This window comes from Xenopus laevis, chromosome 7S, assembly GCF_017654675.1.
Source record: "Xenopus laevis strain J_2021 chromosome 7S, Xenopus_laevis_v10.1, whole genome shotgun sequence".
Classification (NCBI taxonomy): domain Eukaryota; kingdom Metazoa; phylum Chordata; class Amphibia; order Anura; family Pipidae; genus Xenopus; species Xenopus laevis.
Window position 1 is genome coordinate 51,785,856 of NC_054384.1, and position 17,414 is coordinate 51,803,269.

A 17,414-nucleotide genomic window follows, 5' to 3' on the forward strand; every position below is an offset into this window, starting at 1 on the left:
TACCCCTAGTTCCAGCCCTGATCCCTGCAGTGAGCACCAACCATCTGGTTTTTTTTTTGGTGTGCTATTAATGTGGACATGGTCTTGCGGTAACATGGGTGTGGTTTAAAGTGCATGTGGCTAACACTGGATTCAATTATCGGCCCTCCACCATGTAGATTAGAAATACTGGCCCTCTGTACCATATAAATTGAACAGAACTGATGTGTATATATAGTGAATAAAGTACGCCCTCTTGTAAAATATAAGGATATTATAAGTTACTGAGGAGTTTCATGTCCATATAAAAACACGAGGCCGAAGGCCGAGTGTTTTTATTCAGGTCATGGAACTCCGAGGTAACTTATAATATCCTCATATTTTACAACTGGGGGTACTTTATTAATTATAATACACTAATTTTAGTGAGTCATGTGACAGAAATTACATCATTACTCACCGTTTATAACTGATGACATCACTACTCACCGTTTATAAGGATATAATTTACAAGATATTTATGGCTTTTGTGTATTATAATGAATATAAATATCTTGATGTGTGTACCTAGCTGTACAAAGGTAATTTTTATAATGACTGACTCAAAAAATGCATGTCTGCTTTTTTTGGTAAAAGATTAAACAAACAAATGACTTCTGATCAACACAATGCTCCACGTTTTGTTAATGACAAAAAACTCAGTGTGGTAGCTGAAACAAGGACTGTGCAAAGAGATCATTTTGCTTTCATCTGAATTGTATCAAAATAGAACAGAGTGCACATCAGGATTAGTTAGTAGATTTACTTGAGCATGTTTTAAAAAATTGCTTTTGAGTTAAAGGGCACATACCATTGAAAAATTCCCACACATTGATCATATTTTTTTTATCGCAGACTCTATTGCCAAATCTAACTATTGCCAAGATCCTACCAATAGCTTGGTCAGATCATTCTTTAGTAAAAGTAGAACTGAGGTCTTTGATCTGTAAGCCGTCTCAATACAGATGGAGTTTAAATAATGCAATTTTAGCAACCCCGCAATTTAAGCTTCAAATAGAAAGAGCCCTTAATCAATACTTTACTCTTAACCAAGGAACGGTATCATCATCTATAACGTTATGGGAAGCCCATAAATCTGTCTTGCGAGGTGAATTAATGAGTATATCCACGGCTCGTAAAAAGCAAAAGATGGAGAAAATACGAGACCTACAAAATAAATTGCTTACTTTAGAATTGCAAAACAAAACTGTACATTCCCCTAGAATACAAAATGATATAATGACTGTTAGAAGAGAATTAGATCTACAATATACTCTTGATATTGAGAATACAATCCAATGGCAATCTAATAGAAGATATAGTAAAGGTAATAAGCCAGATACTCCTTTAGCTAGAACATTACACTCTACTATGACTTCGAATATTCCTCTTCATAGAATTCGAACTAAATCAGGAGTTATTACGGGTAACCCAGCTATTATATTGAAAGAATTTTCGGATTTTTACTCTGAGATATATCATTCCCCTACTAATTTCGATACTACCTTAGCAGATAAGCTATTTGCTAACATTCACTTACCTGTTCTCACTACTGAACAAAGACAGATTATGGACAATAACATTACAAATGATGAAACGTTATTAGCTATTAAGCTGCTTCCGAACTCCAAGACACCAGGTCCAGACTGTTTCTCAATACTATATTATAAGAAATTTGCCCCAATTTTATCTCCATATCTTACTGCAATGTTTAATAAGCTTTTGCAGGGAGGCAAGATGCACTCGGAGTCTATACTAGCACAAATAGCATTAATTCCGAAACCAAACAAAGACTCGTTAGACTGTGGTAATTATCGTCCTATTTCTATACTGAATAATGATGTGAAAATTTTGGGGAAAATATTGGCTATCCGATTGAATTCCTTTTTGGCTTCCTTGATTCATCCGGACCAAGTAGGCTTTGTTCCTAATAGGGAGGGTGGAGAAAATATCAGAAGACTAATTCAGTTAATATACACCCTTAATGCATCTAAAACTCCGGCTTTGTTACTGTCCTTAGACATACAAAAAGCGTTCGATACAGTTTCTTGGGATTACCTCTATTACATACTTGGGAAGTGGAATTTTGGGAATAAATTTATCTCCCTAATACAAGCCTTATATAACACCCCACAAGCTTTCTTAAAATGGGGTCCATTTGAATCCAGTAATATAATGCTACATAGGGGCACAAGGCAAGGATGTCCCCTATCTCCATTGTTGTTCATATTAGCAATTGAGCCTTTAGCTACTTTAATCAGACAAGATCCTGGAATAACTGGAGTTTCAATAGGTCAGCAACTGCATAAACAAATGCTATTTGCAGACGATATGTTAATGACAATAACTAAACCGCTAACATCATTACCCCACTTGTTTAATATTCTTGATAGCTTTGGCGTGATTTCAGGCCTTAAAATAAATCCGACAAAATCAGAAGCCTTACCTTTAGGAATATCTTTGATGCAAAAGAAATTGCTCCAACTTAACTTTGACTTCCAATGGAGGGATAAGAATTTGATTTATTTGGGGGTCAAAATAACTTCTAAATTGGAAGAGTTATACCAAGCTAACTACCCTGCACTTTGGTTAGAAATTGATAAGACACTGTCCGGATGGAAAAAATTATATGTCTCCTGGTTTGGCAAAATAAATGCTATAAAAATGATAATTCTTCCTAAAATACTATACTATTTTTGAGTATTACCTACAGAAGTTCCTAAAACTGTTATAGCCAAGGTACAGTCAAAGTTTAATAGATTTATTTGGTCAAATAAGAAATCGAGGTTATTACAGAAAACTATCTCATTGCCGAAAAATAAAGGAGGGCTGAGTGCTCCTAATCTTCTTTTCTATTATCAAGCAGCACAAATAGTGCCATTGATTCACTTTTATAGGCCATTTCCTCCATTGTGGGCTCAAATTGAGATGGAACGGTTAAAACCTATACATCCAACTGTGTTGCCTTGGATTCCTAAACGAGAGAGACCCGAAGTTTCAACTCCTGTATTGAAAATGTCCTTGGCTATATGGGACCAGGTTCAATAAAATACGCCTCTGAAGTCTCCACATCTCCCAGCCATGCCTATATTTGGAAACCCTAAGTTTCAGCCAGGTTTGCAGGGAAAAGACTTTCAATGGTGGTTAGAGCGAAATAAAATTTATATTAACCATTTTCTGGGTTTACAGGGTGTTATGCAATGGTCCTCTATAGTTGCCCAATATGATCCCCCTAGGATTGAAAGCTTTCGATACCTCCAAATTCGCCATTTTATTAATAAGGTAATTGCAGGCTATACTAAAGTTTTAACATTAACAGCATGGGAGCAAATGTGCCTTAAATTTCCTTGTAACAAATGTATAATAACTATCCTATATAAAGAAATCCTAAATTCAATTAATACTGCGCCCCCTACTTATACAACACAATGGGAAAAGGAATTAAATAAAACAATTGACAATACTACTTGGCAGCAGATATGGGAAAATACAGCCAAAAGTTCTATTAATATCCTGGCTCAAGAGACACAATATAAAGTATTATCTAGCTGGTATATGGTCCCTGCCAAGTTGCATAAATATTACCCTAACTCAAGTTCATTATGCTTCAGGAACTGCGGGATGGAAGGTACCATGTTTCATGTTTGGTGGAAATGTAAAGAGGTATTTAGATTTTGGTCTAGGGTATTCACTCTGATTGATTCCATTACGGGTGTTAATCTCCGTAAGGATCCCATGCAGGCACTGCTAAATACATCGATACCCAATTTGGATAAGTCTACTCGAAAATTGATTCAATTTATCTTTATAGCTGCTAAACAGTCCATTGCAACATCCTGGAAAAAACGTTCCATTCCTATAGCGGTGTTCCGCCTCAAAATGAACTGGATAATGGTTAATGAAAAATTGTTAAGTATCACAACAGATAATTATAATGTTTATGCCAAAATATGGTCACCGTGGATTGCTTATACCACTTTGTGATTTGGCAATCGGTATGGGATAGTTATTGAGCCTGGGCATGGAATTATTTAGAACAAGTAATAGTATTTATTTATTTGAGTTGAAACCTATAAGGGAGATTCCTGGACCAACTAACATATTTTAATAGGAGACATTAAGATATGTAACAGAAAGACGATAAGAGTTTAGACGGTTTAAATTTTATTCTATTTTTGTTAATTTCAATATTATTGTTGACATGTAATTTGAATCCTTGCTATAGTTACATTGAGAGACTTATGTATAAAACAAGGACTCTAACAGTTCTGATTCTTTTGCTTTCTGTAATGTGCTTGAAAAGTGAAAATACTGCTCTCCTCTGCGCAGGAGAATTATATTCCATCTGCATAAAAAGAAAAATAAGATATGTTAGAGAATATGACATTGTTTTTCAATAAAAATGTTTTGAAAAGAAAAATTCCCACACTTGAGGTGCCACTTAATTAAGACAACACCCTTGTAGGGTGTAACAATATTTTTTGGTCCCCCCCCCCACCATTATTATGACTGTTGGTGCACATATACATGCCAAATGAACAATTACCACAACATGCATTATGTGCATGTCTGTGCCATAAATGCAGAAAGCTCCTACTTTACAAGCATGTACACAGTGAGTGAGTTACACGCATGTGTGTCACCAAATATGGCTGTCTGCAGTGGGACACGGTGGCTGATATAGCTCTCACTACAAACATTTTTTGGCCAAAATAATAGTATTCTCCCTCTAAGTGCGGACTCTTAATGCCCACCTCTGGTTTGGGGAAACAAATATTCTCTGATAGGTGTCCTTTAATTTAGATCATGCTGAGGTATAAGTTGATCATATTCATTCACATTCAATACAAAGTGTGTTTTCATGCAGTTCATGAACTGTTTGCAAATATGTATTACCCTTGTGTCTTCACTGCAGCTCACCCCAAGTGAAGAGGCGTTCCTTCGCTCTTATGCAGGAGTGGTAAACAGTCAGCTCAGCCAGCTGCCACAGCACTCTCTTGATCAAGGTAAGACTTTAAAGGTAATATGGTACAGTCCAGTTGTTTTGTTTAAAGGGATACTGTCATGGGAAAAAAAAAAATTTCAAAATGAATCCGTTAATAGTGCTGCTCCAGCAGAATTGGGCACTGAAATCCATTTCTCAAAAGAGCTAACAGATTTTTTTATATTCAATTTTGAAATCTGACATGGGGCTAGACATATTGTCAATTTCCCAGCTGCCCCAAGTCATGTGACTTGTGCTCTGATAAACTTCAATCACTCTTTACTGCTGTACTGCAAGTTGGAGTGATATCACCCCCCCCCCCAGCAGCCAAACAAAAGAACAATGGGAAGGTAACCAGATAGCAGCTCCCTAACACAAGATAACAGCTGCCTGGTAGATCTAAGAACAATACTCGATAGTAAAAACCCACATTCAGTTACATTGAGAAGGAAAAACAGCAGCCTGCCAGAAAGCATTTCTCTCCTAAAGTGCAGGCACAAGTCACATGACCAGGGGCAGCTGGGAAATTGACAAAATGTCTAGCCCCATGTCAGATTTCAAAACTGAATATAAAAAAAAAATCTGTTTGCTCTTTTGAGAAATGGATTTCAGCGCACAATTCTGCTGGAGTAGCACTATTAACTGATGTGTTTTGAAAAAAACATGTTTTCCCATAACAGTATCCCTTTAACTTTGTTCTACTACTAATGTTCTGCAAGCAGCCTCATAGGGGGTTATTTGCTAAGCTCTGAATACCTGAAATTCCCAGAAATCCAAAAAATTTGATTTTTTTTTTTTTTTATAAAATCGGACTTTTAAAAAAAAAAAATCACAAATTTTTCAGAATTTATTAAACCTCAAGGGCTAAAAAGTCCAAATATAAAAACACGGCATCTCAAACCTGTCGAAGTTGCATAAAAGTCAATGGGAACAGTCCCATTGATTTTTGGTTGTGTTGGGGGTTTAAAGCAAATTTTTGGGAAAATGTAATAATAAATAAGCGTTAAAAACCCGAGCGGGTTAGATGGGAGTTTGTAGCAGCCGATATTGAGATAAATTCGGACCTTGATAAATAACCCCCTAAGTGTGTGTTCGTAAAACAATTTTCATTTTGTAATGTGACTTGATTTGATAACAAGCGTTATCATGTTCCCTGAACTATGTCATCCCCGTACCAACATTACCCCACCTCGCATTACAGTATTGGCATTTCTCCTTTCCCCTTCACTAGGACATCCTTTTTTTCCCCGTCTCCACCCAGATATATATTGGTATCTCCTTACCACACACACACCAGTAGGTCAGTTTTTCACTTTCTGTCCTTACACTATTTATGTGCATCTCCTCCCTCATATCTGCACCCCTAAACATTAGCAACTTATCTCCACATTTTTGTCATATTAGCAGTTATCCTCCTTAGTACCCAATCCATAAGTATGTCCTCTCTTCACAACCTGAGTACCCCAATATAGCACATAGAAGGCTATTTGTGGGTTTAGATATGTAATATTTAGTTTTATCCTCTTGTTTAAATCCAAAATCCAGGGTCTCTCTTTATGTCTTCCACAAAGTCATAATAAACATCATTTGATTGCTAGGGTCAATACAGGAAAAATGTAGTAAAAAGCATGAACTTAACTTTTGTTTTGCTTTCAGGTGCTGAAGATGTGGTTATGGCATTTTCTAGATCAGAAACAGAAGATCGAAGGCAGTAACAGCACAGCAGACATTGTTTTGCAGATGAATAAGGCCTAAACATTCAGAAGCTTCTACTGAACAATATCCCAAGACTTTGTCCACACACTCCAGATTCATGAACTGTCCTGAAGTTTCCCCAAGACCTCCTTTTAATTTGTTCATTCAATTATTGAAAGTAAATGATTTTTTTTGCAAATCCTGTTCAAAAGAAGCAGTTTGGGACAAACCTATTTGAAGAAGACTGGCCCACGGCTCCTCTGCAAGGTTTTGTTTTTTTGTGGTTTGTTTTTTATTTTTGCTGATGACAAACGCCACCTTGTTTTTTTTTTTTTATTGTATATGTATTTTTTTTAGTTCATCATTTTTCATGAATGAGACCATTTGATATTTTTTCACATAGGCCATCTCTATTAAAGAGAGCTGGATATAATTGCAACTGGAAGTATTTATTAGGGTGTCCTCTAGTTAAAGATCTGTGCGCTCCCTCTGACATTTTTAAACTGACTTTAGTTTTATTTTAATACTGAAAATGTTTTTTTTTCTTGTTTGTTTTGTATGTTGAAGCTTTGGCTGTTACACACTGTGTCATTTGACTTGAAAGAAGCCAGCTTTTTGTAATATTTATTACAGTTTTTGGGAAAACAGTGTAAGCTACGCCTTTGTATTTTATTTTGCCTAAAGATTGTCTTAGCCGTGTGAAATACTTAAGCCTTTTCTTAGCAACAGGGAAACACTATATTCCATTGACTTGTGCAGTTGGTTAATGTGCATGTGTGTGGGGGGTGGGCTTTAAACTGGGTATTTTTTTGTCATTGTCAACGCGAATATTTTCCACCTTAGTGATTAAACGTTGTGCAAATTGCCACACAATGTGATCTAGAAAGCATTTGGGCTAGTTTAAAATCCATGCTAAAATCTTAGCTTGCGTGGAATTCACAAAAACCTTCAGTCTGTTGAGCTGATGCCAGCTGTGCACTCTTGCTGTAATGCAGGAATTCTACTTTAATGATCAAACTGATTATCACACAAAATATGCATCATGAATTACCCTTTATTTTAAATGTTAAAAGGGGTGGTTCACCTTTAAGTTAACTTAGCTAATGGCTAATTCTAATCAACTTTTTTTTTTATATACCGGTATATAGTTTTTGAATTATTTGCCCTTTACTTCTGATTTTTTCTAGCTTTGAAATAGGGGTCACTGACCCCATCTAAAAACAAACTATCTGGAAGGGCAGAGACACCCGCTCAGATTCGGGGAGATTTAGTTGGCCGGCGATAAATCGCCTCTTCTTCGGGGCAAATAATCTCCCCGAACTGCCTTCCGCCGCTACAATGTAAATCGCTGGCTGGATTGTTGAAATTGCAAACGGGAGAGCTGCTGAATAAAAAGCCAAATAACTCAAAAACAACAAATTATAAAAAATTAAAAACTACACTTTCTTCATCATACTAACCGTAAACTCAAAGGTGAACAACCCCTTTAATTATTGTTCCCAAACCAAGGTTATTATCAAGTTGCTGTTTACTGCTGCTGTAACAGAATCTACTGTTTTGGGAAGGGTGTCCACTTCCATTCAGCCAGAAGAGCATTAGTGAAGTTGAGCTCTATTTTATTTCTTAAATAGTATTCTAGGGAAAGGAATAAAATATCTGACTTCAAAATGGTAAATATACATATAATGAATGCTGCTATGTGGTTGTATGCCGTTTCTGTAAATACTTTTTATTATGCCACTTTAGATATGGATTCTTCTGTGCTACTTGGTTTTTTAAATTAACTTGACCCCATAAGGGTCCTGACACACAAGAGAATTGAGAATATTTTGCTGAGCTTGAGCCCTGAGCTTTCAAGTACAATAAATATCTACATGCAATTAGCACAACAGACCCTTTTAATAACACTGTTACTTGTACTTTCATTAAAAGGGTTGTTCACCTTCCAAACACTTACTCAATTGAGTTGTTTTCAGATTGTTCCCCCTGACTTTTTTTCAGTTGCTTTCCAGTTTTTATTTTTTACCGTTTTTCGCTACACCCCACCACAGCGCTTCTTTTAAGGTGAGAAATGACACTTCAATATTACAAAAACATATAGACAATAGAACATTACTGGAAAAAGTCTTTATTTCTAGTAAAGTATCTTAAACCAGCTGAACTGAAGTGTTGGAAGGTGAACAACCCCTTTACACTTTTTCTCACAATCCCTTCTGCACATATATTCATTGCTTTGTGCATATTCGCTTTAAAGTAGAAGTGAGTTTAAAGTGGGTGAACATTCAGCCAGATATACTGGATCAACTAGCCATAAAGCAGGTTGAACTTGATGGATTGATTTATGCTTTCAAAGTTGGCCACAGGGGTTCACCATCCTGTAACTTTGTTAAACGTCTTTGCAAGACCACACACATGCTCAGTGTGGTCTGGGTCAAATAAAAAGAAGCCGATACAGCAAGACTGATTAATAATCCGAATATGCAGACTGCTCTGGTGTTGTCATGTAATCTAATGTGGATTTTATATTTTTTGTATTGTTTAATACATACTTTCTCCAACTCTGCAGAACCAGTGGCTGCAGCAAAATAATCCTTCAAATAGAATCCCAGTTTATCTGTTTAAACCTTGCTCCATGATCTTTGTCCCTGCCACTGGAGTTGGAAACATTAAAGGGGATGTAAAGGCAAAAATAAAATCCAATATAAATCGCTACACAGTCACTGACTGCTCTATAGGGAAACAAACAAAGCTGCTCGAGTTCTGGGAATTAAGGTGGGGGAGGGCTCCCCCTGCTGCTTGAAAGCATGATTGTTTCCCAGAGCAGTTGGAGACCATCTGAATTTTTATTAACACAGCAGTCAGAGCAAGTAAATAAAGGGAGAATTTCACTGCATACAGTCAGGTTTCTTATAAAAACAGTACACATTTTATAATTAAAGTATATTGGAGATAGGTTTCTTTTCATTAAAGAAAGTAAAAATGTGATTTTTTTTTTTTTCCTTTACATGCCCTTAAAGCCAGAGCATGCAAACTCATGTGACATGCAGGAAAGTACATCTGTGTCTGGTCATATAAGTTCTGCATGTTGAAATGAGCAAATGAGAATCTCATATAATTAAACAGTATTTAGACAAGGAGGTAAGCCTAACACAGGTAAGTGCTGCCATCTGTTATAATTAGTGCCTAGTGAATATGTCCCTTCTCTGCTAGCATGACTATTGGAAACAATCAGAAGCCAACTCTTCAACCAAACTTCTACAATTCTTAAGCTGGCCATAGATGCACATATATAGTTGTACAAAACTTTTCATATGATTTTCAGACTGGTGTATTTTCGTACCACGGTGATCGATCGTTTAATTAATCAGTCAGATTAGAAAATTTGTCAGGTAACGATAATATCTTTGCATGTATCTGACAAGATCAGTGGGTGACTGTCCTTACTATTTCCAAGACATATTGTTCATATGATTGCCATCTGTCAATTAAATGGGACAGCTCTTTCTGCTTAAAGGAGAACCAAAGCCTACCCTATATAGACCCCCTCCCTGCTCCCCAGCCTAGGTGTTACCCTGAGAAAATGCCCCTAACTCTTCACATACCCCTCGTTGCAGATTCAGGGCATTGAGTTCACGGGCGCCACAAGGCTGGGGGGGTAGCAGGGAGGGGCGTCTATGTGGGATAGGGGATTTTAATAAAAAAAAGTTTGGTTCTCTTTTTAGCTACACAGCAACAGCCAGTGAGTGAGGGAGGAGTGGGCATGTTTGTGATGTTGCACTCAGTCCTTTTGTGCAGACATCTGTTAACCCTTACTGCTTGTTTTCCCTTCCCAGAACTGCACCTTTCCTTAGTCCTCCAGGCAGCACAGATACTAATGGGTTAAGTCCCTCACCATGCCTGTAGCACAGGAAAAAAACACAATCATGAATAATTAATCAGCCTACAATTACCCACCTCAGTACCTCCTTCCCCAGTGTTCTTTTTCCTGCGCCATACCATTGCACAAGTCCTAGAGGCCGTGTAGGCGAAGATCCAGGCACTGAGGTGTCTGATGGCCGCATGGGGAACTACCTGAGGGTGAGTTCCCCAGGGGAAGGTTCCCTTAGGCATGACAAACAAAGCTTTTCAGGGCTGCAGGCGATGCTTGGCAGACTGGAAATGAAAATGCAGCCGCTTATTCTCTTCTCCCTAACTCTGGGTGCACAGCACAGAAGCATGCACAGGAGGATGACATCATCACTAATGGCGGTGAGACACATGTGTTGGGAGAGATGCGGCTCAGATTTTAAAGGAGAAGGAGGCATTTTTTTCTGATGCTGGTAAGGTATTTAAACTTGCAGGAACTGTGGTATTGTGCCTCATTTGTTGCAGTACTGTGGCTAAGGGCTGCCAGTCTGTTTTCAAAGGCTGCTAAGGTATTTATCTTGTAGCAGCAGGGTTGGTTATGGCTGCTTTGCTGATTGGACATCTTGTTTATCCCTGTTTTCTTTTGTGTTTTGTTAGATGTCAGAAGGCAAAAGAAAAAGAAAGCAGGCATAGGATTTGCTCAGGCTGTGATCAACCAATTCCTGAGGGATGGGCATCAAACAGCTGCCAGGCCTGTACCAACCCCAGCCAAGATAGAACGGATGAATTTATGTCTTGGTTTAAAGATGTTATGGAAAAGTCAATTGGAGCTTTTCATAAGTCAAGATCAGTGCCCAGCGCCGTTTGTGTATGTATTGCCGCCTGAGGCGGCTCCAGTAATGCCGCCCCCCCAGCCCGATTCGATTTCCGGGGGGGAGGCAGCAACGCTAGTGCGGAGAGCGCAATTGCGCTCTCTCGCCCTAGTAAAGCCGAATTTCCGGTTCAAAAACCGGAAATTCGGCTCTTAAAGGCACCAGGAGCGGCTTTTTGCCGCCCCTGGAAACCTAGCTGGCGATGCCGCCTGAGGCGAGCGCCTCAGCTCGCCTCATTGGCGGATCGCCCCTGTCAGTGCCCAGTCATTCCAGAGCTGTTAGTGAGTCTGAATCAGAGACTGAATTGGGTGAAATAAGTTCTTCTGAACTTTCCTCTTCTACTTCAACCACTAAAAATAAAGATATGTATTTATTTAATGTGGAAAAGATGCCTAGACTACTGAAAGAAGTCAGGAAAATGGTTTGCCCAAAATCGGTGACAACTGAGTCTGGGAATAGATCGGCTTTACCTTTCTTTTCTGAAAAGAAACAAATTTGTTTTCCAATACATGATTCTTTGAAACAGATTTTTTCTGATGAATGGAAAAATCCGGGAAAAAAGCCGGAAATGAATAAAAGATTCAAACAGATGTTTCCCTTTGAGTCATCAGAGGTAGCGGAGTGGGAAGAGCCCCCGAAAGTTGACACGGCAGTTGCCAGATTATCTAAACGCACTACAATTCCAGTTGAAGAGAGTGCATTAAAAGATCCTATGGATAAAAGAGCGGAATGTGCCCTAAGAAGGTCTTATTTAGCTGGGGCCAATGTGTGTAAACCGTCATTGGCGGCCATTTCTGTTTCCAGATCATTAAAATGCTGGTTAAATGATTTAGAAGAGGATATTGATACAGGAACTTCCAGAGATGATCTCCTGGATATGCTTTACCCGATAAAGCTAGCTACAGATTATTTATGTGATGTTGCGGTGGAGTCTTTTAAGTTGGGAGCAAGAACCATGTCTCTATCTACATCAGGTAGAAGAGCTCTATGGCTAAAGGCTTGGACAGCTGATCTAGCTTCAAAGAATAAGCTTATCTCAATGCCCTTTGAACCTGGAAAACTATTTGGTTCTTCTTTGGACAAATTGCTAGAAAGCCTAGTAACAGGAAAAGGGAAGACACTTCCACAAGACAGGCCTAAGGCTCAAAAGAAACAGTTTTTTCGCTCCTCTACAAGAAGATTCTCTCCACAGTCTTCTAGAGGCAGGAGACCTTTCAGAGACGGAGAAAATAGAGATAATTTCCGGAACAGAGTCTTTAAGTCCAAATTTCCAGCAAAGGAATTTAGTCAGAAGAAAGGCTCCAGTCAGATTAAATCACCTAATTTCTGACGCCAGAAGTCAAGAGGAAGTTGGGGGGAGACTGACTTTATTTTTCCACATCTGGCAACAAACAACTTCCGACGCATGGGTGTTGAATATAATAAAAGATGGTTATCACATAGCATTTCAGGAAAAACCTTTGCACAAATTCTGCATAACAAAAAGACAAGACCCAATAAAACAAGAAGCTATTTTAATGGCAATAAGACAATTTCTAGTAAAGAAAGTGTTGGAACCAGTTCCTCAAGAGGAAATAAAGATGGGTGTCTACTCAACAGTTTTCTTGGTTCCCAAACAAAACGGCTCTTTCAGATTAGTGGTGGATCTGAAGTTTCTCAACCAGTTTGTAAGAAAAGAAAAGTTCCGAATGGAAACCATCAAATCCGCAATAAATATCCTACAACAAGGAGATCTGCTAGTTACGATAGATCTAAAGGACGCGTACCTTCATATACCCATTCATCCTCTCAGCAGGAAGTATCTACGCGTGGCAGTTTGGGAAAAAGGCAAGATTCATCATTTCCAATTCAGAGCCTTACCATTTGGGATAACTTCAGCTCCGAGAATATTTACCAAGGTGATTGTGGTTCTAGCAGCAGCACTGAGGGAGCAAGGTGTCTTCGTGGTTCCATATTTAGACGATTGGCTGCTAAAAGCCGAGAGTCTGGAGCAGATGAATCACCACTTGAAGAAAGCATTGAATATTCTGGAGTCGCATGGGTGGATAATCAATTTAGAAAAATCGATGCTGCAGCCTTCCACTTCAATAAAATTTCTGGGACTACAGTTAGATACGTTACAGATGAGAACCTTTCTTCCTCCAGAGAAGATAACAACAATAATGTCATTAGTGAAGGAGTTTCTGCAATATCGGAAAATGCCAATTCGTCAGGCCATGAGATTGTTAGGTCTGATGACTGCTTCTATAGAAGCAGTACCTTGGGTAAGAGTTCATATGAGGAAGTTGCAGAAGGAAATTCTGTGGAGTTGGGACAAGTCGATACAATCTCTAGATCATTTCATGAGACTGTCAGTATCCCTGAAGAAATCTCTGAAATGGTGGATAAATCCGGACAACTTGAGAATTGGAATGCCCTTTCATCTTCCGAAATATCAATTTAATAACAACGGATGCATCCGCATTAGGTTGGGCTGCTCACCTTGGAAGCAAGGTAGTCCAAGGGAAGTGGTCATCCTGGGAAAGGAGTCAATCTTCAAATTTCAGAGAGCTCAGGGCAGTTCGCCTGGCGTTGAAGAGTTTCAAGAGTGGTCTGAAGAACCAGGAAGTGATGGTCCAATCAGACAACACGACAACAGTATCTTACATAAATCGCCAAGGGGGAACGAGAGCTCCTTTACTAATGAGGGAATGCCAGAAGTTGATGTTCTGGGCGGAAGAGAATTTGAAGTTGATCAAAGCAGTTTACATAAAGGGGTCCGAGAACTGTCTTGCAGATCATCTCAGCAGGGAGATCATAGACCAAAAAGAATGGGAACTGAATCAGCAAGTGTTTCTGGATATTGTCAAGAGGTGGGGAATGCCTCAGATAGACCTGATGGCGACCAAGCACAACAAGAAGGTGGGCAAATTTTGTTCCTTGTCAAGACTGGAGAACCCAAACTTCCTGGATGCAATGTCTTTTCCATGGAATTTCAAGAAAGCCTACATTTTTCCACCTCTGGCCATGATACAGAGAGTAGTGAAGAAGATCAAGCACGAACAGGCATCAATCATTTTGATAGCACCCTTTTGGCCAAGGAGAGTTTGGTTCACGGACCTGATGGTTCTATCCAAGGGGACCTATTGGATACTGCCACAGAGGAGAGATCTGTTAGTACAAGGCCAAATGTTGTCATCCAAATCCATCCAGATGGAAACTGGCAGCATGGAATTTGACAAGGACTTGTTAATTAATCAAGGCCTCTCTCAGGAAGTTGTACAAACACTGCTATATTCTCGTAAACAGTCCACTTCTAAAGTTTACAATAAAGTTTGGAAGATCTTCAGTTCTTGGTGTGTCCAGAGAGATTTTCAGTCTATGACTTGTCCGGTGGCAGGGATCTTACAATTTCTGCAGGACGGATTTGACAAAGGGTTGAAGCCGGCTACTTTAAAGGTCCATTTAGCAGCCATCTCAGCTATTACTTCTAGAGTTTTAACTTCAGATCCTTTGATCAAGCGTTTTATTAAAGGAATGATGAGGTTGAGACCATCAGTAAAAATTCCTGTGGCAGCATGGGATCTCTATTTGGTATTGTCAGCATTATGCAAACATCCTTTTGAGCCCTTGGATTCTATTAGTCAAAAGCTTTTGGCATGGAAGACAGCGTTTCTAGTTGCAATAACATCTGCCAGAAGGGTAGGAGAGTTGCAAGCACTGGCAGCTAATCCACCATATACTTTATTCTTTCCAGAAAAAGTGGTGCTCAGAACTCTACCTTTTTTTAGACCAAAAGTTCCTTCTACGCAAAATATTAATGCTCAAATTATACTTCCATCCTTTTTTCCGGTGCCTTCCACTGTGGAGGAAGAAGAGCTTAATAAGCTAGATGTAAGAAGATGTCTGTCTATTTATATCGAGAGAACAAAAAGTTTCAGAGACTCGGAACATCTTTTTATTTCCTTTATGGGGAAGTCGAAAGGAAACAAGGTTGCAAAATCCACTATTGCAGCCTGGGTGAAGAATACGATTTCTTTGGCCTATACTTCTTTAGGAAAAGATGCTCCTGATCAATTAAGAGCTCATTCAACAAGAGCAGTTGCTACATCTTGGGCAGAAAAGTCAGCCTTGAGTTTGGAAGAAATCTGTAAAGCAGCCACATGGAGCAGCATTTCTACATTTACAAGATTCTACCGCCTTGACTTAGCAGCCTTGAATGATGCAGCCTTTGGCAGCCGGGTCCTAGAGGCAGTACTTCAAGATCCTTAAACCCACCCTGGTTATACTAGCTTGCTAGATCCCATTAGTATCTGTGCTGCCTGGAGGACTAAGGAAAAGAAAAAATTTATACTTACCGAAATTTTCTTTTTCTTTAGTCCGGAAGGCAGCACATTCTTTCCCTCCCTGAATAAAATTATAAGCATTCTATAGTGTTTTGGCTTGTTTTTTTCATTGGCTTGTATATAACACTGGGGAAGGAGGTACTGAGGTGGGTAATTGTAGGCTGATTAATTATTCATGATTGTGTTTTTTTCCTGTGCTACAGGCATGGTGAGGGACTTAACCCATTAGTATCTGTGCTGCCTTCCGGACTAAAGAAAAAGAAAATTTCGGTAAGTATAAATTTTTTCTTTTCTCTCCCTCTCTGTCATGTTCCTTTCTCCTCTTCCCGGAACTGCTCCTTTCTCTCCCTCTCTGTCCTGTTCCTTTCCCCTTTCTCTCCCTCGCTGCCCTGTTCATTTAACCACATCTCTGCCCTGTTTGTTTTCCTCCCCCCCCCCATTACTGATTGTTCCTTGCCCTGCATTAATTGGGGGGGGAAAGATAAGCAAACTTCTGTAAAAATAAAATATAATCTGCTACTAAAAGTATTTTATTCTTTTCTGGGGGTAATATGTATCAGCAGTTAGTGTAAATACCATAGTCACTTTCTACACAATATTATGTTGTATACAAAATCAACATCTTTTCGGTTTTCCTTTGTAACTCCCTGTTATTATATGTTATACAATTCCAGAACATCCCTTGCAACTCCCTGCACCTAAACATAAATTGTTCCATAACAGCTGCATTTTTACCTTGCATGACCATAAATTTTCCAGAACAGCTGTATTTATTCCCTTGTAACTCCCTGCACCTGATCCTAAATTGTTTCAGAAAAGCTGCATTTGTTCCCTTGCCACTAAAATTATCCCAGAACTGCTGCATTTATTCCCTTGCAACTCCCTGCACCTGAACATATATCAATATGCAGGAAAACAAACCTACAGCTGCTGTTATGGAATATCATAACAGTAAATACTAATGTACATAGTTTGTATAACTTTTATAATGTAATAGAGGCACAAAGAGTTGTACAGTGTATAACAATTATGGACTATAGATTATGTGCAGCTGGGCATGTACTGATGCCTATTTGCTGTGGAACACAGGAGCATACTGTTGTACTTTAAATAAAAGAAAATATTACTAAAAACTGCTTGGCAGTAGATGTTTGCATTTAGGACAAAACAGCTGGCAGGGAAAGAGTTAAACTCTGCTTCCTGACCTGGAAGTGCTTCAGATCAATACATCTATGATCTCTGACAATATGGCCATCATCCAAAAATCCTAGATTGTACAATCTGTAGCACTAAATGGGTTAAAGGACATGTAATAACAAATGTGTTTGTGTTCTCACCTAAAATCTAAAGCAATTCATTGGATTGATTCAGCACTGAATAAGCTATTGCCATGGGGTTTTGTCTCCCGTTAAATAACTACTTGAGAGATTTTCACACATTTATCAACCTAAAACTAGAACAGTAACTCCAATAATGAGGTTTTGCATTACATTTTTAATATCATAAAGTTGGCTATAAAATATTTTATATACATTTTCAAAATGGAATAAACAATGTTTTTGATTAAACAACAGCCAGTTTAAGTTTGTTCATCTGGGTGACAGGTATTTGGATAAAGGATCCCATACCTGTATTAGCTTAGCTCCCAGTCCAGTTTCACTTACAAAACTGTCA

General features: G+C 38.7%; 1 protein-coding gene across 1 annotated transcript in view; it reads left to right on the plus strand.

Annotated features, from left to right (window-relative positions):
- Positions 1–7,565, plus strand: part of ctnnbip1.S (catenin beta interacting protein 1 S homeolog) — an 18,224-nt gene extending 10,659 nt beyond the window's left edge. The window contains exons 3-4 of the mRNA NM_001093151.1: positions 4,934–5,024; positions 6,659–7,565. Of these exons, the coding sequence (NP_001086620.1) occupies positions 4,934–5,024; positions 6,659–6,717 (150 nt within the window). The 3' untranslated portion in view covers positions 6,718–7,565. The remainder of the gene's footprint in view (positions 1–4,933; positions 5,025–6,658) is intronic.
- The last annotated feature ends 9,849 nt before the right edge of the window (positions 7,566–17,414 follow it).